This window comes from Macaca nemestrina, chromosome 19 (assembly GCF_043159975.1).
Source record: "Macaca nemestrina isolate mMacNem1 chromosome 19, mMacNem.hap1, whole genome shotgun sequence".
NCBI lineage: Eukaryota > Metazoa > Chordata > Mammalia > Primates > Cercopithecidae > Macaca > Macaca nemestrina.
Window position 1 is genome coordinate 71347239 of NC_092143.1, and position 23176 is coordinate 71370414.

Here is a 23176-nt window from a genome sequence, read left to right on the forward strand (position 1 = left end):
AATGCAGATGTGTGTATCCAGAAGGAAAAATGCTGGAGCAACGCGGGAGCCAGAGCAGCTGGGGGTTGTTCATTTTAATCAAAGTCCAGCCAGGATTTTTTTTAAGCAACAGGAAGTAGATTCATTCACTCTCTGTCTCTCTCTCTCTCTCTCTCTCTCTCTCTCTCTCTCTCACACACACACACACACACACACACACACACACACATGCATACACACACACATACACACACACTCTCAATCACACACACTCTTTTCTCCTCTATTCTTCTCCATTTCCTCTGGCCAAGCACAGAAACAAGCTGTTGGGATAATCCTCCAATCCCTGCAGCTGCCTTTGAAACTCTGCAATGACCACTGGCATTTCAAGGTCAAAGAGAAGCAAGGTGAAAGCAGAGAAGAGCACCCGGTGCAGCAGCCTGGGAGGCAGAGGGAGTGTATGAGTTTCCTGTGGCTGCTGTAACAGATTACCATGAACATGTTGGTCTAAACAATACAGATTTCTCCTCTTATAGTTCTGGGGGCCAGAAGCCTAAAATCACCTTCAGCCAGCTGAAACAGAAATATAGAAAGCACAGCTCTCCCTCCCAAGGCTCTGAAGGAAGAATCCATTAATGCCCTTGCATTTTTAGCTTCTAATGACCACCTATATTCCTTGACCAGAGCACATAACAAAAATCTCTGCTTCCATCCTCACACCATCTTCTTTCTGCAGTCACATCTCCCTCTGCCTCTCTCTTATAAGGACCCTTGCGATGGCTTTCAGGGCCGACCCAGGTAACCCAGGATCGCCTCCCCATCTCAAACTCTTTAACTTAATCACACCTGCAAAGTCCTTTGTGCCACATAAGGTAACATTCAGGTTTCAGGATTCAGGGTGCTGTCACCTTTGGGGGCTATTCCCCAGCCACAGAGCACCTGTGTCCAGGCGGATTTCTGGAAGAAGTCTCGCTCTCACTCATCCATGAACACCAGGTTAGGAGTGTAAGGCCTGAGCAAAGATGTTTTCTGAATATCAAAATCGAAAAATTCCAGGTATTTTGCTCCTGTCTTGTCACAGATTTGCCTTTCCCACCACACTTTGTCTAGCAGGCGGTCTCTTTTACATTCAGCAGACCCATAAACATCCCATCACTTCCCCACGCCTGGGTGCAGCTCCTGTCCCATGGCCCCTCAGAACCGTGAGAAACCCTCCCCCGGGACACAGACACTCACTTTCCAACCAAAATTCGGCCTCAGAGCCGCAAACACCCATGTGCATGAAGGGCCTGCCAGTGGCCTGCCAATGGCCTCTGAGCCCCTGTGGCTGCATCCCAGGTTGACCACTGAGAAGGAACACAGCTTTGTTAGGACTCACCAAACCGCTTGTAACCGAAGGATTGCACCTCCTCCTCCTCTGCGAAGTCGTCTGTGAGAGAAGAACAGACACAATGTTAACCCTGGCAAGGGGCACAGAAGCAGAGGGTGGGGCAGGATTCGACCTGCTTCATCGCCCCTGCTTGTCGCGGCAGCTTTCCTTCTGCTCGCGGATCACACCAGGCTTTGTGGAAAAGAGAGCAGGGCTCTCCGCACTGTCTGCTCCCGCCGCTTGGGATGCACTTCCTCTGTTCTTGATGTGACTGCTTCGAAATCAGGTCTTAGCTAAAGTGTGACCCTGCGAGATGCCTTTCCGGACCACCCGGCCACCCCCGTCACGCTACATTAATTCAATGTTTCTCTCTGATATCTTCCTCACACGTGTGCATGAATTTACTATTGTCATCATGCTTCCTGTGAACAGAAACCTTCTCTGCTCACAGAAATAATCGACCGCCCAAGGGGTTATCTTTAGGCAACTGATGCTAAAGCCCCTGTTTTTAAATGTCTGGGCTCCAGGGTCATCTCCTTCACTAACTGCTGCCCCTCAGGAGCCAACATAACTCCTGCAATGACAACCAAACCCTTCCCACCCTCCTTCCATTGGGTAACTGGGACCAGCTGATGGTTTCGCAGTAAATGCATTTCAAAAGGCAGCCTTACTGTGGAAATCCCTAAATGTAGACCCACCATGGAAAGAAGAGAGATGTCGGCCGGGCGCAGTGGCTCATTCTTGTAATCCCAGGACTTTGGGAGGCTGAGGTGGGCGGATCACCTGAGGTCAGGAGTTCGAGACCAGCCTGGCCAACATGGTGAAACCCCATCTCTCCTAAAAATACAAAATTAGCCAGATGTGGCACATGCCTGTAATCCCAGCTACTTGAAAGGCTGAGGTAGGAGAATCGCTTGAACCTGGGAGGCTGAGGTTGCAGTGAGCCAAGATCATGCCATTGAACTCCAGCCTGGGCAACAAGAATGAAACCCCATCTCCAAAAAAAAAAAAAGAGAGAGAGAGAGAGATGTTTTATCACCCAACCTTTCTACCTAAAGACCTAAAATCTCATTCCTAAAGTAGACACGAGATTCCTTATTGCATCTATAAAGAACTGCTCACTTACAGTTCTGCCAGGTAAAGGTCTAGGAGGGGCAAGCACTGTGCAGACACAATTTCCTATTAATTGCACAACTAAAGGACACTTTTTTTTTCTTTCCAAATTTTATTTTAGCTTCAGGGGGTACACGTGCATGTCTGTTACATGGGTAAATTGTGTGTTGCAGGGTTTGGTGGACAGATTATTTCATCACCCGGGTAGTGAGCATAGTACCCAACAGGCAGTTTTTCAATCCCCATCCTCCTCTCACCCTCCACCCTCAAGTAGGCCCCAGTGTCTACTGTCCAGGAGGAACACTTTTTTCTTTATTTTTGAGATGGAATCTTGCTCTGTCGCTCAGGCTGGAGTGCAGTGGCGCGATCTTGGTTCACTGCAACCTCTGCCTCCTGGGTTCAAGCGATTCTCCTGCCTCAGCCTCCGGAGGAGCTGGGATTACAGGCGCCTGCCACTACACCTGGCTAATTTTTGTAATTTCAGTAGAGACAAGGTTTCACCATATTAGTCAGGCTGGTCTCAAACTCCTGACCTTAGGTGACCCACCTACCTCGGCCTCCCAAAGTGCTGGGATTACAGGCGTGAGCCACTGGGCCCAGTCAACACTTTCTGATGACAAGTAAGAGGTGCCAAAGCCAGGCCTTTCCAGGGTACCCTGTCTGACTGGGTCCATTACTGCCCCAGCACACAGCTTTCTCTCACAGGCAGCTCAGCTCAAAGGCATGTTCTTAGCACTCACCATGGCAGAGACTGCCAGGCTGTGGCTTCAGAGGTGAGTAAGTCATGGTCCCTTATCTTGATTTTCTTTTTGAGACAGAATTTTTCTCTTGTCGCCCAGGCTGGAGTGCAGTGGTGCAATCTCGGCTCACTGCAACCTCCGCCTCCTGGGTTCAAGCGATTCTCCTGCCTCAGCCTCCCAAGTAACTGGGATTACAGGCGCCTGCTACCGTGCCCAGCTAATTCTTTGTATTTTTAGTAGAGATGGGGTTTCACCATGTTGGGCAGGCCAGCTCGAACTCCTGACCTCAGGTGATCCGCCTGACTCGGCCTCCCAAAGTGCTGGGACTACAGGCATGAGCCACCGTGCCTGCACAATCTTGGCTTTCAAGAAAGAGAGGCATATAGGGGAAATGAAGCCTCTGTGATAGTCTTTTTCAATCCCCAAAAGAGACATGATCTAGTTATATCTAAACCTTGAAATGTTATGGAGAACCCAAGATGTATGCTCTCTACAAACACAATGTGGTGAAGCTCAGAATACTTGTTTGTTACAACGTATTTATAAAATCACACGTGATGCTGGAGCATGGTGGCTCATGCCTGTAATCCCAGCACTTTGGGAGGCTGAGGCAGGCAGATTACCTGAGGTCAGGAGTCTGAGGTCAGCCTGGCCAACATGGCAAAACCCCATCTCTACTAAAAATACAAAACATTAGCTGGGTGTGGTGGCGGGCACGTGTAATCCCAGCTACTCGGGAGGCTGAGGCAGGAGAATCGCTAGAATCCAGGAGGTGGAGTTTGCAGTGAGCGAAGATTGTGTCACTACACTCCAGCCTGGGCAACAGAGCGAGACTCCGTTTCAAAAAAAAAATAATAATAATCACATGTGAGACAGTGTTCATGTCTAACGGAAAACAGAGACGTGTGATATCTTTGTATTTCACCACTGTCTCCTTATTCCGAAGAAAGGGAAGAGACCTTGGTTTGGAATCTAGAAGGCCACGTATTTATAATCAAAGTAGTGTTCGCATGGCAGGGATTTAAGCTTTAGTTATTTCTGCATGGAAGAACTTGCTTACAACCAAGAGAACAGCACCTTTTTCTCTGATTCAGTGATTGGTTACCTCCACAAATACACATCAAGCCCATACTCTGTTCCTGCTTTACTTAGTAATCGGTCATATTAATGCTTGATGTGGTAATCTGTTGTATTAACGGCTGCAGTCTCGTCTGTTCTCCGTTAAGGAGAAACTCTGACCTGCTGCGTATGCTTAGATATCCATTCGTTTGTTTTTTCATTCATTCAATAAACACATGCTTACAGCCTAGCGGAGTTGATGAGACACGAATATCAGCATCAGTGGTACCCAGACATCCATGCCCTTGGCCAGCTCTATCCTTTCCACCACTGTGCCACCTCTGCAGCAAATCCACTCACACTCAGGCACTGTGGGCCACAGAAACATCACTGAAGATGTCACAGTGGAAACAAGAGGGGAGGTTCATGCTGCATCACTGATAGCAAACAGCTTAAAATTTCCCATTAGACATGTCTATTCTCCCCCAAAAGCTTCATTTCAGCAGGGCTACCATTAGCTTGTTTGTTTGTTTGTTTTCTTTTCCCTCTCTAATCTTTTTCCCACGCAGCATTTAGTCTGACTGACTTCTCTCTCCTTCCTGAAATTTCCCTGGGAACTTCAAATTTCACATATTTTTGTTATTAAAGCAATTTAGCTGTGTCCTGCTTCTACCTCCAAATTAACATGTCCAAACCCATAAGGAGTTCAAGAAAACAAAGGCCTCACAGGCCACCCATCATAAAGCACAGGGTGGGTTCCCTGCTTCTCATCTCAACCCTCATCCGAAAAGGATTAGGGATTCTTACAACAGCCGCTAAAAGAATAAAACAGTCTCTATCTCATCCAACTCTAAAATTAGAGAGAAAATCACAAGAGACATGAGGGGTACAAGTAAGTTACCACACATGACTTCTGACTGCAATTATACAGAAGTGCCTTAAATCGGTCTCTCTCAATGTTTTTGTTTTTTGAGGTTTTGGCAGGGGGGAGGATAGAGATTGGAAAACACTACATATTATATCCCTTTCTTGGAAATTCATAATGGTTTTGGAACTATCAGAGACTGTGAGATGTGCTAAGAGAAGAAAAAAATGGTTAACTTTGTTTTAGTCAATATTTTCAAAAGTTGACTTTAGAATCCTCTTTTGCTACCCTTAAGAGTTGGGTGCATTCAGGGCAGAAAAAGCTTGGTGCACAGTTCACTCGCTTAGGTATTCCCCCAGACCCACTCCCAGATGTTCCCAGCTGGTCAGTTAGCAAACAGCTGATTCAGGCTAATGGAACAGTTGGGTGTTTAGGAACTTGAGGAAGAGGAAGAGGGTAAAGCTGGTGGATCTTGTGGTTGTGGAGATGATTTACATCAAGCAACAATAGCCACAGGAGAGAGAATGAGTAGTCAGTGTTCCCAATGACTAAAACGTGCTAGAGGGTAGAAGGCTATACTAGGGCCCACAAGGGCTGACAGGCAGGTTTTCATGAAGACAAATAGCCTGATACGATGTGCAATGCTATATTCTATTCTCAAAACCTTTTCCTCACACCATATAGATCCAAGCTCAATGTGTTGTATCCCAGATTGTCCTTACAGTATCAGGACCTGCAAAGGTGATGTACTCAGATAAGGAGATTCTTCTGAGGTCAGTCTCTTTAGCAACTTACACTTTCCAATTTCTATCTCTGACAGTCATAGCCACACAACCGCCACACTCTGATGTGAATAAGGACTTGGTTAAGATTTAAGACCTCTAAGTCCTGCAGTGGTCATAACTTGATCCCTGTTTCTGACAGCAGTTTGTCTGTGAGGAAGAAGCAACCTTAACATATTAAATGACAGAAAGTGTTTAAGATTTATTCTATAAGCTCATATTTTCTTGGCTCCCACAGCTGAACTTTTGCATTTTCATTTTAATCCTACAGGCTACGTTATATTTTGCTCACCTATTTTAAAATGTGATTTTTATTTCTTTTTCTACTTTCCTTAGTAACTGGCACAGAGCCACACTGGCCAGAGATTTTGTGACAGAGAATGTTGAACAGAATTTGGCTGCTGGTTTATTCTTTGTGCCTTGCTATTTCAGAGTACCATGACTCCAAGTGAAGTTTGGTTCTGTTGGCTTAGAGCTGAGAGTCATCCATATTAACATGTTCCAGTCAATCTGTGGACCAAGTAGGGCACTAGCACTACAGTCAGAATTTACCTCTCATTCTTGTACGCTCCCTTGTATCAGTGTGATGGCACTTAACTCTGTCTGCCTCATATTCCAGTTCTGGTTCTGACTCCTCCAGATGGAAAGCCATTTGAAGACAGGAAACTCGTCACATTGTACCCTCAACAACTAACACATTTATGATGCCTGATAGGCACTCAACAGTAGTTGTTCAAAATTAAGGAAATGAGAGTTATACATGTCTCTCTCTTTCCCACTAGTTCATGAATTCCTAAAGGGAAAAGATAGTCTTTCTCTTTTTGCATACTCACCATGTTTGGGGAAGAGAAGAGACTAATATATTTAGTCAGTATCTGCTGTATGCCAGCTATTTCACATTTTGCTTTTTTTTTTTTTTTTTTTTTGAGACAGAATCTTGGTCTGTCATCTAGGCTGGAGTGCAGTGGCACCATCTCAGCTCACTGTACCCTCTGCCTCCCAGGTTCAAGCAATCCTCCCACCTCAGCCTCGGAGTAGCTGGGATTACAGGCCTGTTCCACCATGCCTGCCTGATTTCTGTATGTTTAGTAGAGATGCAGTTTTGCCATGTTGGTCAGGCTGGCCTCAAACTCCTGGCCTCAAGTGATCTGCGTGCCTCAGCCTCCCATAGTGCTGGGATTACAGGTGTAAGCCACCACACCTGGCCGCATTCTATTATGTTTCTGTTTTACAGATGAGAAAACCATGGCTCAGAGAAATTACATTAATTTGACCCAAGGTCTCACAGCTTGTGAGTGGCCAGACCAAGAGGAAGACACAGGTCTGTGGGGCTCAGGAGTTCCACACCATGATGGTGACTGACCCGCACACTCCTGAAACTGAAGCCTGTGCTAGCAGCCGGGAAAGCTAAGAAGCAATGACTGATATTGCAGAATCCTGAACAGGCTTAGGAATTTGGGAATAAAGGTGAGGCTAAAATAGGAGGACTGGTGGAACATAAGTTTAAGAAGCAGTTGGCTACAACCAAAAAGATAGATAATAAGTGTTGGCAAAGATAGGGAGAAATTAGAACCCTCACATGCTGTTGGTGGGAATGTAAAATGGTGCAGCCACCATGGAAAACAGTGTGGCTATTCCTCAAAAAGTTAAACATAAAGTTACCATACAATTCAGCAATTCTAATCCTAGGTTTATACCTATGAGAAATAAAAACATATGTCCATACAAAAATCTGCACATGAATGTTTCTAGCAGCATTATTCATAATAGCAAAAAAAGGGGGAGATAAGCCAAATGTTCACTGACTGATAAATGGATAAACTGTGGTATGTCTATACAGCAGAATATTATTCAGCAATAAAAAATGAAGCACTGATGCATACTACAATGTAGATAAACCTTAAAAACATTATGCTAAGTAAAAGAGGCCAGTCACAACACACACACACACACACACACATTGTGTGATTCAATTTATATGAAATGTTTACATTAGGAAAGTCTAGAGTCAGAAAGCAAATTAATGTTTGCCTAGGGCTGGTGGTTTTGAGGGGAACTGAGGAGTGACTATTTAGGGGTTTCTTTTCAGGGTGGTGAAACTTCTGAAATTGATTATAATGATGAATAAAAAATATGTGAATATAACAAAAAAACATTGAATTGTACACGTTAAGTGGATGATTTGTATAGTATGTGAAAAAAAGAGAAGGAGTTGGAGCTGCCCACCCAAAGAGCTGGGTGACTGCCCCTCCTTAACCACAGCAGAAGATTCAAGGTTTATTACTTGGAAACCTTAAGACAAAAGTTCTCTTGTCTAGTGGACACCAGGAATAGGAGATGAGAACTGTAATGAAATCAGGGGAAAGGTGAAAGTTTACCAACTGAACACTCAGATCCTGGGTCATCTTCTCCTACTTAGCCAGAAAGTACCCTCCATGGTAAAGATTAGAAGGTTCTTCTCTGGGGAATTTGACCAGCTAAGAAAAAAAATAAACTAATGGTTCTAATTCCAGGAGGTCCCCAGTGGACAGCCCAACCAGATAAACTTAGAGTGATGGTCACAGTTCACAAAACCCACCAGTATAAAAGTTTCCGATTGACCTGTGTAATGTTCTGCCCTTAAATAAGACAGTTGAGGGTCATCAGACAACTGACACAACCTCTAACATGAAAAGACAAAGACGAAAATAAAGAAACCAGATAAAGCAATTGAGAGGAAATCTACATTATGCAGGAAAATTAATACCTCAGAAAAAAAAAAACCAAATACCATTAATACATTTACAGAGATAAGAGAAGATAATACAACTGGAAAACAGGATGCTATAAAAAACCAACCATCAGAGAAAAAGGGCCGGGCACGGTGGCTGACACCTGTAATCTCAGCACTTTGGGAGCCTGAGGCAGGTGGATCACTTGAGGTCAGAAATTTGAGACCAGCTTGGCCAACATGGTGAAACCCCGTATCTACTAAAAATACAAAAATTAGCCAGGCATGGTGATACATGCCTGTAATCCCAACTACTAGGGAGGCTGAGGCAGGAGAATCGCTTGAACCCGGGAGGCGGAAGTTGCAGTGATCCGAAATCGCACCACTGTTCTCCAGACTGGGTGACAGAGTGTGACTCCATTTCAAAAAAGAGAAAAAGAAAGAACTCTTGGAAATTAAAAATATGATCAAGAAATAAATCTCAATGGTAAGGGGTGGAAGATGGAGTCAAAATATTACAGAAAGTAGAATAAAGGCATATAAATAGAAAAAAAAAGTAAAAATAAGGAAAAATTAGAAAATCAATTTAGAGGCTGGGTGCAGTGGCTCACTGGGATCACTTTGCAGCCCATAATCCCAGCACTTTGGGAGGCCAAGGCAGGTGGATCACCTGAGTTCAGGAGTTCGAGACCAGTCTGGCCAACATGGTGAAACCCCGTCTTTACTAAAAATACAAAAATTCGCTGGGCGTGCCAGTGTGTGCCTGTAATACCAGCTACTTGGGAGGCTGAGGTTGCAATGAGCTGAGACTGCATCACTGCACTCCAGCCTCGGGGACAGAGCAAGACTCTGTTTCGAAAAAAAAAGAAAATCAAGTTAAAGGGTCTAATATTCACACAACAGGTGTCTCCCAGAAAAAGAACAGAGGGAGGGAAGCACTGGAGGAGTAAGTGAACCACATTTCCCAGCATTGAAGGACATGAGTTTCCAGGATGAATGGGCCCATCACTGCCCAGAACAAAGAAAGGAAAGAGAGTCATTCCAAGTCATTCCATCATAAAATTTCAGAACACTGAAGACAAAAATAAAATCCTAAAAGATTCCAGACAGAGAAAAAAAATGGATCGTTTATAAGAACTTTACAAAGAAAAAAAGGACAGTATCACATTTAGCAGCAAAGTTGGAAGCTAAAGTAAATACAGCAGTGCTTTTGAAATTCTAAGGATAAATTATTTCCAATATAGAAAGCTCTCAATTCAATGAGTGGGTGACATAAAGACCTTTGCAGACCAGCAGAATCCCCAAAAATGTACATCCCACACACACTAGTCTCAGGAAGCTATCGGAGAATGCATTGCACTAAAATAAGGAACAAACCCAGTGTGTGTGCGTGTGACTGTGTGTGTGCATGTCTGAGGGTGTCTGTGTGTGTACATCCTAACCTAACTCTAACCCTCAGTTGGTCAGAATGCTCCAGAAAAGATTTCTTTGAGAAGACAGAAATGAAAGAATTCCTAATATGTTAGAACACACAGAGGAGAGATTTGGGAAAGTGGAAGGGACTCTGGAGATGAACAATCAAGCATGTATGAGGAACTAAAATAGCAAGAGGATTGTTAACTTGGTGGGGGGAAACAAAAAGGTATGCAAGAAATATGACTCAGCTGTGAATTGCACTGACATTGTCACAATAATAACAACACTGAATGTGGATCTGAGATTACGCCATAACTGTATTAGAAAGGTAGACGGGAACAGGAGATAGCTGCGAGGGTTGTTAGGGGAAGGTAAAAGGTGAAAGAGAACAAAACCCTCCTCTGCTATAAAAGGAAGTCTGTATATAATGCCTAAGACAAAAAAAAGAAAAAAGAAAGAAGCAAGAGCACCATAAGCAGGTCATGGAGAGATACAAGGGTCCTGGCAGATCATCGTCATAAAGGACTACCAGCAATTCCTTCCAGCCCTCCATGTGCAAATCCACTTCCTTCCCTGGAATCTGGGCAGGCCCCATGACCTGCTCTGTCCCATGGAATGTGGCAGAAGTGGGAGTGGGTGGCTCCAGGGCCCTGGCCTTAAAGGCCTTGTGGCTTCTGTCTTTATACTCTTGGCAGCCAGTGGCCCTGTGAAAAGTTCGCCTCCCCTGCTGGACTAGAGGCCACCTGGAGAGAGAAAATCGCTGGATGAGAGCAGGGAAAACGTGAGACCAGCCAGGGAGCCCTCAGCCATTCCCGCAACCCCCAGTGATTCTCCAGGTTCCTGAGGGAAGCCACGTGTCCAGTCCAGGCTGAGTTGCAGAATCATGAGCAAAACACCAGCTGCTGTTCTAAGCTACAGGGTTTCGGGATGCTTTTTTTAGGCATTCGCAGGTAACTGACAGAGGGGTAAATGCCAAAAGAAAATGGTAAAAAAGTTATCAAGAGGTTACCTCTGGGGAATGGAAAATGAAATGAAGGTGGCCTGGGCAGGAAAGTGCTGTTTTTCAGAATTTCAGGAGACCTATAACATTTTCTGACTCTTTAAACTATGTACATCTCTAACTTTGATAAGAAATAATGTAAAACAAGCAAAATAAGATCATATGAATGGAAAAGTCAGACAGACAGAAACAAAAGTATTCAGGTCCAACAGCTAACCAGCACTGATAATCAGATTACCAGAAAATGCACCCAAAAAGCCAGAGTATAGAGTTTAACCTGAAGCCACAGAAGATGCAGTTTGAAGTTGGAGCCTTCAATATCTAGCACAAAGCAGGTTTCCAACAAATGCCAAACCGAACATCATAGCAAATGCAGACATTTTATTTATTTATTTATTTATTTATTTATTTATTTATTTATTTATTTTGAGATGGAGTCTCGCTCTGTCGCCCAGGCTGCAGTGCAGTGGCACGATCTCGGCTCACTGAAAGCTCCGCCTCCCAGGTTCACGCCATTCTCCTGCTTCAGTCTCCCGAGTAGCTAGGACTACAGGCACCCGCCACCACGCCTGGCTAATTTTTTGTATTTTTAGTAGAGACGGGATTTCACCGTGTTAGTCAGAATGGTCTTGATCTCCTGACCTTGTGATCCGCCGGCCTTGGCCTCCCAAAGTGCTGGGATTACAGGTGTGAACCACCACACCCAGCCAAATGCAGACATTTTTAGGAGCCAGCCTGAAGGACCGCGGACACGGACTAGGCTGAAGTTAGACTTCTCTTCCATGCTGGCCCAGTGGTGCTGTCAACCGATGAGTATCTATCAGTTGCTCTATCCTGTTTAAAACAGGATCCATTCCCAGCTCTTGTACATTTGTCATTACTCTTAGAACAAAATGGTATGGTATCATTGGTTGTTAAAATATTTAAGTGCTTCCAAACCAACTGGTTGAAAAACAATGGCCTCTGCTCTGAGTGTTTCTGCAAGCTGTCCCTGTGTGTTTCTACTGTCCCCACTACCCACTGTAGAAGGCCCTTGCCCCTGTATCCCTGGGGCCAGATGACTGATGCCATCAGGACCCCTGAGTCTACAGTCACTCTCCACTGGCCAGTGCTCCACGGAGTTGCTTTCATATGGGAACGGTGGCTTCCACAGTGTGTCGCCTGAGTTGCTAAATATTTGGAACGCCGCCTTCTGTTGCTGTGATATCCTGGAAGACTTCTTTCCTAACACCAGAGGCTGATAGAATTAATGGTAATGTGTGGGCTTTGAAATTCAAAGACCTGGGTTTGAAGACTGGCTCCACCTTGTAATAGCAATAAGCTCATGTCTGCCTCTCAGTCTCCTATAAGCTGGAACCAATGATTCCTATCTCCCACATTTTGGGGAGGGAAATGTGAACGGACACATGGAAAACATCCAACACAAACCGTCTGCTTAATAAATATGAGTTTTCTTTGAAGCAAGAGGACAGAGGCAGTGGTAAGAGCTACTGTGTTTCAAGGTCCAAAATAAATATCTTAGGACTTTAATCATTTGGCTTCAAAAGACACAAAACTCCATTCTGAGGTGACTATTTGGGGGAAGGACCAACAGCAAAGCTTGATAAGGAAAAGAGTAATACGTGCTGCGGGTTCTATTTGGGCTTCAGCAAATTGGCACTGAAGTACCTGGTTGATATTGAAGAAAATTTATCTTAATGTATTTTGGGCTGTAAAACCTGAAGAAAGGTGTTCTTTAATCTTGATGTGTCCCGAAGAACAGTATGGGTAATATTCGCCCTGGTTTTATAGCTTTACAAATGTAAACCTTTATCCGGCTCCCTGTGTGGTTTCCGTTTTCCAGTCTTGGCATTTCTGGAACATAGTTATTATGTATTCTTCTGGTGAATGAACTCAATGCAGCGTAACAAAGTATCTGAGCTTCAGGATATTTTGCAGGGGGTGGGGGGTGGGCGCTGGGAATTAGATCGGCCTTCTATTCAACTGTTTTATCCCAAATGGATGAAGGAATCTGTAGCAGTTTAAATACTTGTAGATTATTTTAAAGTGTCACAGGAGATTCATTTTGATTACTCAGTTGCTTACTGAATTTATGTTTTGCAACAACGGCATCACTTTTGATTCAATTATATAGTTTCTTCAAGTCAAAAGTCAAAATTATAGACATAAAATGACTCCAATTTCTGGCACAACTTGCAATGCTGATGCTTGTAAAGACAGCAGATACTTGCTTTTAGAATAAAGAGGCATGGGTACCCTATTCCTTCCTTTACAGTCTAACAAAACTGAGAAAGGGTGTTTTTGTTACTTTTACCCCTAAGTTGGCAGTGGGGGCTAAATCAGATTTCCCCACAGCCACCAACTGCAAGAACTTAGAAGTAAGTAAATACACCATCCAAAACCTTGACATCTGCATCTATCATTTATAGATGATTATGGGGGAGGCGATGCGCTTCCCTTTCTTCTATGAGGAAAATTCTCGTCCAATCATTTTAATCATGTTAATAAGAGAGTCAGGATGAGGCCTTGAATCTCTGCCTTAAATTGAATAAGGGCCTTGGCAGGGCCTAAAATACATGGGTGATTTGGCAAGAAAAACTAATGCTGTCCATTTCTCTGGAGACCAAAAAAAAAAAAAAAAGGTCTTTGTTTTAAAAATAACACTGACACAGTTTTTTGTTTGGAAATCCATTAACGTTGTTTAGATTATCTAAACAATTATGCCAAAGCAGTATACTATAATTATCTACAAATGTTGGACCAACATTTCAAGTTTAATAGACACAGTTCAAGAAGACTCTGAATTTGGTCTCCTCTCACCTCCCACACTCAAACGTCAGTCACACTTAAGAGATTTCAGGTCAGGCACAGTGGCTCATGCCTGTGATCCCAGCACTTTGGGAGGCTGAGGCAGATGGATCACTTGAGGCTAGGAATTCGAGACAAGCCTGAGCAACAGCAAAACCCTGTCTCTACAAAACAAACAAAAATTAGTTGGCCATGGTGGCACGCACCTGTAATCAATCCCAGCTACTCGGGAGACTGAGGCAGGAGAATTACTCGAACCCAAGAGATAGAGATTGCAGTGAGCCGAGACTGTGCCACTGCGCAAGGGATCCTCCCACCTCAGTCTCCCAAGTAGCTGGGACTACAGCCACTCACCACCGCACCCATTAACTTTTCTGTGGAGACAGGATCTTACTATGTTGCCCTGGCTGGTCTCAAACTCCTGACCTCAAGCAACCCTCCCAACTTGGCCTCCCAAAGTGCTGAAATTATAAGCATGAGTCATCAGCCCTCCTCTCTTTTAAGACATTTTCCTCTAATGTTGCTTAACCTATTAATATAATATGAAATATAATGTAATCTGAAACACGAACTATAATTCAAATCTCTCCTGCAAATTAAAATGTCCCTGTCTTGGCCAGGTGCGGTGGCTCACACCTGTAATCCCAGCACTTTGGGAGGATCACCTGAGGTCAAGAGCTCTAGACTAGCCTGGCCAACATGGTGAAATCCCATCTCTACCAAAAATACAAAAATTAACCGGGTGTGGTGGTGGGTGCCTGTAATCCCAGCTACTTGGGGGGCTGAGGCAGGAGAATCACTTGAACCCAGGAGGCGGAGGCTGCACTGAGCCGAGATTACGCCACTGCACTCCAGCCTGGGGAAAAAGAGCGAGACTTCGTCTTAAAAAAAAAAAAAAAAAAAGAAAAGAAAATGTCCCTGTCTTCAGCCAGATTATCTGAACCTCAAATAGGGCATGTTCTACTCCCTACTTTGGATTCCAGTTGTTTACACATAAGTCTTGTCTTGCCCACCAGACTGCAAGCTCCATGAGCACAGAAGCTATATTTTATTCATTTTATTTGGCATTTCTAGAGGGCCTTGCACACAGAAAGTTCATACTAAATATTTGTTTAAAGAATAAATGAAAGCTAGTTAGAACTTGGTGGCCCAATTATAAATAATAAAACAAAAACATGACAGCTTAATGGAAAATTAATACTACTGATGAAATAGACATGACATCATATAGTTTAAAAACATACATATACATACATCTGTCTGAATACTTTAGAGACAGATTTGTTTAATGTTGTGATTCCTTGATGTCATATCCTTACTGGATAAAACTGGACACTGGATTTGAAACACAGATCTTTAAAAATATCATGTCATCCGTAGGCACATGAGCAATAGTACTAAAAAAAAAAAAGTAGTGCTCCTAGGTAATCTAAATATACTTCCATATATTTATCAATTTTATACCACTACTATAACAAATAGAAAAACTGTTTCATTACTACAATTACAAACTTCACTTTGAGAATAGTCCCTGCATTTGTTATGATGATAGCAGTGATGGCAGCTGGAATGCAACCAATACTAATACTTCCCCACGTGGAGCACAACTCACTCCTTCTATCCCTGAGGTCTGCTTTAACACATTTGCAATTTGAAAATTACTTTCATTTCAGAACTGAACATTTGCCTTCATGGTCTAAATTACATCACTGATTAAATTAACATAGATGGCTCATAATTGGCAATTAACTTATTGCTGGGAGGAAGAAGGAGGTTATAACACAATATTGCAATTACTAAAACAAATTGAGTTCTTATTACATACTAGCCACCATTCTGAACAACTATTTAATCCTTAAAACAACTCTATCAGGTAGATGCCATTGTTGTCCCTCATTACATTGATAAAGAAACTGGGGACTAAGTGGGGGTTAAGTGACTTGCCTGAGGTCACCAGGCTCTCTGGTTTCTGAGCCCACACTCCTCGCCAGCACACAGAAATGATTGGGTTCAACGCCTGGGATTGCTAAACATAACTGTATTTTATGAGACGGTTATATTTTAAAGCATGTATTATCTACTTTAAAGTGGGACTGTTTTGCCTTTGCATAATAAATTGTTTTATAAACATCAGCTAGTTTCCTAACATTTCTATGTCGTAAGAAAATAACTGGGGCAAAAGAAATGTGGCTTCTTCCACAGAGCCAGAGACAAGTGAGTTTTTCACGCCAAATGTAAAACATCCAACATCACAGGCTAATGAATAATACCTCACATGATACTGAGGTAAAATATCACGTCATTCAAGAAGCATAAAGGAGTCATGTTTAATATATCCAGGTCCAATACATGTATTTCATTTTAAATCTCCCATGCTGAAATGTGAGTTTCTGTCCTATTTTTAAGAGTATCGATAGAATATTCCTGATAAATTCAGAAGTTAAGAGAGCTCCTAGAATCTCTTTGGAATCTTAACTTGGGATTACTAATTTATGTTTATATTGGCTTTCACTGCTGTATAATTACAAAACGCCCTTAAGCAATCAGCAGGACCTTTTTGAGGTATGATACTGGTTTTGGTTCTTCAAATGTCATGCACTGAAAAAGAAATCAAATCACTGCTTGACTGAGAAGTTACTTCCCTTAAGGTTTAGATGGTTGGTGTGGTTAGAAACTCTGTTGTCAGCAGTAAAGAATGAACTTTCTATGAAAAATGTCTATACTTTCCTGTTCCTGGTTTAAAATACTTAGTAGTATTATTATTTTTACTGACCACTCACCGGTGGTTACAGTCTGTTCATGAAAATGGCACTTCTGACAATATTTCATTTTCTCAATGCAAACCTGTTAGCAAGACGAGTGTAGGGGCCGTTTTCAGAGTTGGTGGCTACAGTGGGACACCCACACTCATTCAATCAGCGGTAAGCAAAACCTCCCAGAAGATAAGCTACACAGGGCAGCAATCCTGGAATCTGCTTTATCTTTGCAAGAGCTCCAGTTTAGAGCGTCTCCTCCAGTGGCTGACTGAAGAACACATCAATCCTTCAGACCTTTGATGCTAGGTCATTACAGTTACGAGGCCAGATGATAGAGCCTTGTCTACCTTGCTCACCCAGTATCTAGTGGAGTGTGACAGCACACAGTAGGACTTCACAAAGATGTAGGGCTTGAATGCATTATTAGGGTATAGCTAGGAGGGAGCCTGGGCTAGAGATTACACGTGTGATTCTGGAATCAGACAGTCTGAGCATGAATACTGATCACCCCCCACCAACTGGCTGGGTACCCTTAGACAAGTAACACAGCCTCTCGGAACCCAAGATTTCCTACCATCAAATGGAGGAAATGATAATGCCTGGCATGGCAGGTGCTCAATAAATGTCAGCTATTATTAAAGGGAAGTGTGTGTTAGGCTGGCCTCCCTGAGAGATCACTCACATGCTGGTTTTACCCACGGCAAAACGTATTTTCTATCACAAAATTTAAATGTCCATTTTCCCATTTGAAAGCTAATACTTCAGGTCCATTTAAGTATATTTGGCAACGGTTGCAAGAGTTGTTTTGAAATAATATTACAGTGAGAATAAGCATCTAGTATGAAATTGAGATGCTCTGTTATGACACAGCCTGAAAGCCATCATCGGCTAGTTTTTTCCATTCACCGCATTTTCAGTGGATGAGCCACATGGCAAAGGGTTGCAGCCACTGGAACAACCCTGGGAAATTGCATAGGAGACCACAGAGAAGATCTATACTTAGCAATAATTAAACCTCAGATTAAGAATGTCAAGCATTCCCAAACTAATGAAAAGTCAAAAGTATAATTAGATTGTAAATTTGCCTCCCAGAGAAGGGCAGCCCCTATTACCAATCAGTGAAGGGAGAAAGGCCTCATTTTGTTTCCATTTTCCTTTAGAAAATATGACTCTTTCAATGTTAAATGCAATTGCCTTTATAGGCTTGTTTGCTTATCCCAGTTAAAAACAAGAAATCTTAGAGAGACACTGGAAAAGCAAAAAGACTGTGAGTCCCAAAAAACTCTGGGAGAAGTATACTGCTTACTAGTGCATTTTAAATATATTATTGCCAAACAGTATTTCAGAAATATTTACGCACAAAAGTAAAAAAATAAGCAGCTGAACACTGTGTTTTCATGGCACCGGCCTCCTCTCTGTGTTAAATTATAGCACTGGCTTGGACCTCTGTGTCCCCGGGTGGTGGTGGCTGGTTTTGGCTGTCTCTTAGGCAACAAGTGCTGCTGCACTGAAACTAACCAATATCCCCAACTTTCAGAACCAAGAATGTGATTTAGTAACGACACACCTAACTCTAGAGGAGTCAGATTACTTCGTCAAGAATGTGAATATGTATCCAAAAAGCCATGAGATTTACGGTGTAGTACTGCTAATTGAAAATGAAATTGGAAATAAATTAAAACAAACTTCATGTTTTAACCAGTTTGGAAGACTTCAAGTACTGCAGCAACGGGGAAAGTAATTTTCTTCTGGGTAATATATAATGATGTCATTATTTTGGTACTTGTGACTCCCGGGATGGAGGAAATGGATATTTGCTGAATGCAACAGATAGGTGGCGCTGTGACTGACGGCAGACGCAGGATTACAGTCCAAGAGCCCCGTCATTACAAAGGCCGTATACAGGTTTAAACATCAGAATTAGAAAGTCACGTTGGTACCCTAAAAAGGCATCTGACTTGCACAGGAATATTTGCTTTTGCAAATGAACTTCTGTAACTTCTATGGTGTCCACTGATTTTCAATTTGGCTAAAGAATGTGTTGTGTGTGTGTGTGTGTCTGTGTGTCTCTGTGTGTGTGTGTGTGTGTTTGAGAGACAGATTCTTGCTTCTGTCACCTGGGCTGAAGTGCAGTGGCGCGATCTTGGCTCACCGCAACCTCCACCTCCCGGGTTCAAGCGATTCTCCTGCCTCGGCTTCCCAAGTAGCTGGGACTACAGTATGCGCCACCATGCCCAGCTAATTTTTGTATTTTTTAGTAGAGATGGGGTTTCACTATATGTCAGCCAGGCTGGTTTCACTATATGGTGATCCGCCCGCCTCAGCCTCCCAAAGTGCTGGAATTACAGGCATGAGCCACTGCACCTGGCCAAGAATGTTTTAGATTAACACGTTTATTCTAAGAATTTACAAGGCTTGTCATTGTTTTCTATCATGTTGGCTTTCTGAAGCATGGTGAGTTAATAACTATTTGATGTAATCAGGAACCTGGGGAAAACCTTTAGTTGGTTCCCTATGGCAAATGATCAAAACAATTCCACTTGGTAAAAGCAGCTTTCCTTTTTGTCTAGGCTTCCAAAGCCTCAGGTCCAAATGGTTGGCTCCACCTCTTCCTGGATACAGCACCAATTGCGGGTTACTTGGCCAGTTAGTTGTCTCAGATTCCCTTTTTTTTCTAGTCATCTTCACCAGAGGTTATCTATCTGGTGTCTTAGGGCCTTTCAAGTCACACGGGGTAACTGACAAGGCTTGTCTTTAGATGCCTACCCTATCCTCCTGGTTGCCAGTTCCTATTTCTTCTAGACTCAGTTTTCATACCTATACTGTTAGGACTGAAATATCTACTCCCAGGGCTGTTGAGAGGATTAATTGCAATATGTTTGTAGTGTATATAGTACAGTGGCTGGCACTTAGTAGGTACTAAAAAATTATTACTGCCCCTCCTGTTCCCACCTCACCACTCAGACAAACATAATAAATACAGATCACGTGGTAATAATTTAATTGGCACGCAAATCTCTCATGAAATATATTTTCTTTTTTTTTTTTTCTTTGAGACGGAGTCTCGCTCTTGTCACCCAGGCTGGAGTGCAATGGCTCGATCTCGGCTCACTGCAACCTCCAGCTCCTGGGTTCAAGTTATTCTCCTCCCTCAGCCTCTCAAGTAGCTGGGACTACAGGCGCCCACCACCATGCACAGCTAATTTTTTGTATTTTTAGTAGAGACAGGATTTCACAACGTTGGCCAGGCTGTTCTCAAACTCCTGACCTCGGGTGACCTGCCCACCTTGGCCTCCCAAAGTGTTGGGATTACAGGTGTGAGCCACTGCGCCCCACCGGAATATTTTCATTTTTAAAAGAGGCCTTCAAAATGATTAGTCTACCCAGGGATTCACCAGTCCATCCCTCCACCAACCTCCCTGACTGGGGCAGAAAGTGTATGGGGCTTTTGGGCAGTGCTTGACCACAGCGGGTAGGTCCAGAATGCAGCATAAATCTCCCCAAAAATGTGTTTAGGACTTTTGGGTATGTTTTCCAGTGCAGATATAAAGTGGAAAAGTATTTCAAGTGCCACAGCGGTCCTTTACCCAGTAAAAAGCATAACAAAACTTTCAGGGTTTAAGAACCCACGTGGAAGCTAATGGAGTGAGAAGGTGGCTTATCTTCCCAAGCTTTAAAAACCAGTGGCCTGGCCGGGCGCGGTGGCTCAAGCCTGTAATCCCAGCACTTTGGGAGGCCGAGACGGGTGGATCACGAGGTCAGGAGATCGAGACTATCCTGGCTAACACGGTGAAACCCCGTCTCTACTAAAAAATACAAAACACTAGCCGGGCGAGGTGGCGGGCGCCTGTAGTCCCAGCTACTCGGGAGGCTGAGGCAGGAGAATGGCGTGAACCCGGGAGGCGGAGCTTGCAGTGAGCTGAGATCCGGCCACTGCACTCCAGCCTGGGCGACAGAGCGAGACTCCGTCTCAAAAAAAAAAAAACAAAAAAAAACAAAAAAAAAACAGTGGCCTTAATGACCAGCAAAGAGAAGACTGACTTCTGGCTAAAATGATAACTGAGCCCCAGATAACTTTTAGCCATGTGACATTCTTTCCTCTAGGGAGTCTCCTCAATTAGAGCTAGCTAAGGAATGTGTGTATTTCCTAGAATGTAAATGAGAGAAGAGAAACTGAGATGGAGACAGAAGGAAAACAAGCCACTGCATTTTGAAATTCTCTAGGCAGAAAGTTGTATCGTGTCTTTTGTTTCTTTTTGCCTGAGACAGACCACTTTTCACCTGGCTGTCAGTCACCTCCCTTCCCGAGGTCTCCCAACGTGGAGACCTCACACCTTTGGAAAAGGAGTGAATTGGTAGGGTATCATCACTCTGGATAGTTCACCGCGAGCTGCCCTTCAGAAAAAAACTTTCCAGAGCCAAAAGTTACTTTCCAAGCGCCTTGGGGCTTCCTGGGCGCCTCCCTCGGACAGCAACCCTGGCAAGTCAAAGCGATTGCATCGCCAGGTCTCTGGCGGCTGGAAGCTCGGTCACCGCGGTCAGATGGCATTTCGCACCCAGCCCGGCACGGCGCAGGGCTGTGCCACGCGGGCCCATTCCTGAACGACTCTTTGATGCCTCCGCTGCAGTTATTTATCTCATACATAAATCAGGATTCCGCTGACAAATCTCCGTGTTTCCACTAAACAGAAGTCTGCCCAGCAAAGTCCTTCTCGTTGCGCTTCTTTTTAAAGTACGACAACATCTGACACTTCCAGAAACCGGCCTGCAGAGGACACCGCGCAGGGGGCGACGAACCGGCTGATGTGTGTCACCCCTGAACACACGTGGGCACACCCACCCCACAGGCAGGCACGTGGAAGGAACGCGGAACCGAGAGCAATTATTTTCCAGTCGGTGAATCTGATGAAGAAAGATGCCAAATGCACTTCCCGAGCCAGCTGAACTCCTCGGGCACCTAATCATTGCCAGATGTGGCGAGGGCGCACGGAGAACATCCCCAGTCCGGGAGAAAACACCCGGCCGCCAGCGCCGGGACTGCTCCGGCCGGGAAACGGCAAGAGGCGGGAGGAGAGAGGACGGGGCGAGCGTAGGGAGCGCTGCGAAGTGGAAAACCGACCGGGAGGGATAGCGATGCCTCCACTCTCCTCCGCATGTTTTTTCAATTAAAAAGTTGGAAACTGGAATCCGTAAACAACGACTTGGGCTAAGGGCTTCAAACTACTTGCAAAGACGCGTTGGGGAGGGGAATACTTGCGCGCTTCAAAATCCCAACCTCGAGGTCTCCAGCCGTGCCTGACCCGGGAGCCGGGTGCGCCCCCAATGTCCGCGCACGAACCCGACACCCTGGCAGCCCCGACTCCCCCCGGCCAGCAGCCCAAGGGAAAGTTCACGCCGGAGGCACCTCCACCGCCTCCCGCGCGCCCCAAAGCCCGTTCCCCCTGCCCGGAACCCCGCGGGGCTGCCGCCGCCCTACCTTTCATGGTGACCGAGGGGACGCACCGCCAGCCAGGGAGCTACGCGCGAGCGCCGCGCAGCCAAGGAAGTCGTCCTGAGCGGCCGCTCACTGCACGCCCATGGTAGCGGCGCCGCGCGCCGGCCGTCTGCGCCCCAGTCCTCCCTCGCCGCCGCCGGCCCGCGCTCCCCGCGCTCCCGGCTTGGCGCTCTGCTGCCGCGGGGCTGCCGCGCGCGCCGCTCTCCCAGGGCGGGAGGCGCCGCTCCCGCCAGCGCCCCTCCCCCTGGCCCGACCAGGCCTAGCGGGCGGCCGCGCCCACGCCCCCCTCGCGCCCTCCCGCGCCCGCCCCGCCCTCGGCCCGCGCCTGCCCTCGCTGGTCACTTTCTCGCCTGCCCTCTTCTGCGCGCCCTGGCGCTGCTCGCCCGGGCTCTCTCTTTTTCCCATTGCACCAGCATCAGAATGAAGTCGGGCGCAAAGCCTTTCCCGGGGCGGTCCAGCGTTCACCTTCGGTGTGCACCTAAGGGGCCGCTGCTGCTGGGGTCGTTTCTACACTCCAAACTACCTAGCAAGTGTGGGGCAAGAGGATGGGGAGCTGCTGTGCCACGGGGGTGGCGGGGTAAGGTGGGCCCTTCCCCAAATGGCTGGGGGGCATGGAGAGTTACAGAATGTCCTCTGGGTTCAGAGTTTCCAAGTGCGTGCGCTGGTTGATGCCCGAAGGAGACCGAGCAGCAGGGAACGCTCTCGCTGTCACCCAGGTAGAGCCCGAGTCGCCAGAATCCGAAGTCACCATTAGACACTCTCTCTGCGCTCTTGGACACCTCCAGAGAAAAAGCCAGCACATCCTGCCTTGGCTGGAAAAGCCACCCTTCCACCCGGCGCCCCTGAAATGATCAGGTTGACTCCAGTTTTGTTGCGAAAGGAGGCCGGGCTGCTGAGAGGCTCCCTGAGTTCCTTTCATGGTCTCCCGTCACATTGCCCGGCTGTATACTTAATAAAGCCCGTGTTTATCTTTCCCTTTAGAACCCCCTCTAAGCAGACTCATTGCTTTATTGCTTTAAAACATACACTAGGTGGTGAGTGGAGCTGGGGCGACAGAGGTGCGGAGAAACTTTCTGCCACACGTT

General features: G+C 45.2%; 1 protein-coding gene across 1 annotated transcript in view; it reads right to left on the minus strand.

Moving 5' to 3' along the window:
- LOC105464721 (collectin subfamily member 12) overlaps positions 1-22222 on the minus strand; it is a 183713-nt gene extending 161491 nt beyond the window's left edge. Inside the window, exons 1-2 of the mRNA XM_011712757.2 lie at positions 22074-22222; positions 1358-1408 (exon numbers count right to left, since the gene is read on the minus strand). Coding sequence (XP_011711059.1) covers positions 1358-1408; positions 22074-22080 — 58 coding nt within the window. The 5' untranslated portion in view covers positions 22081-22222. The remainder of the gene's footprint in view (positions 1-1357; positions 1409-22073) is intronic.
- Between the last annotated feature and the right edge of the window lie 954 nt (positions 22223-23176).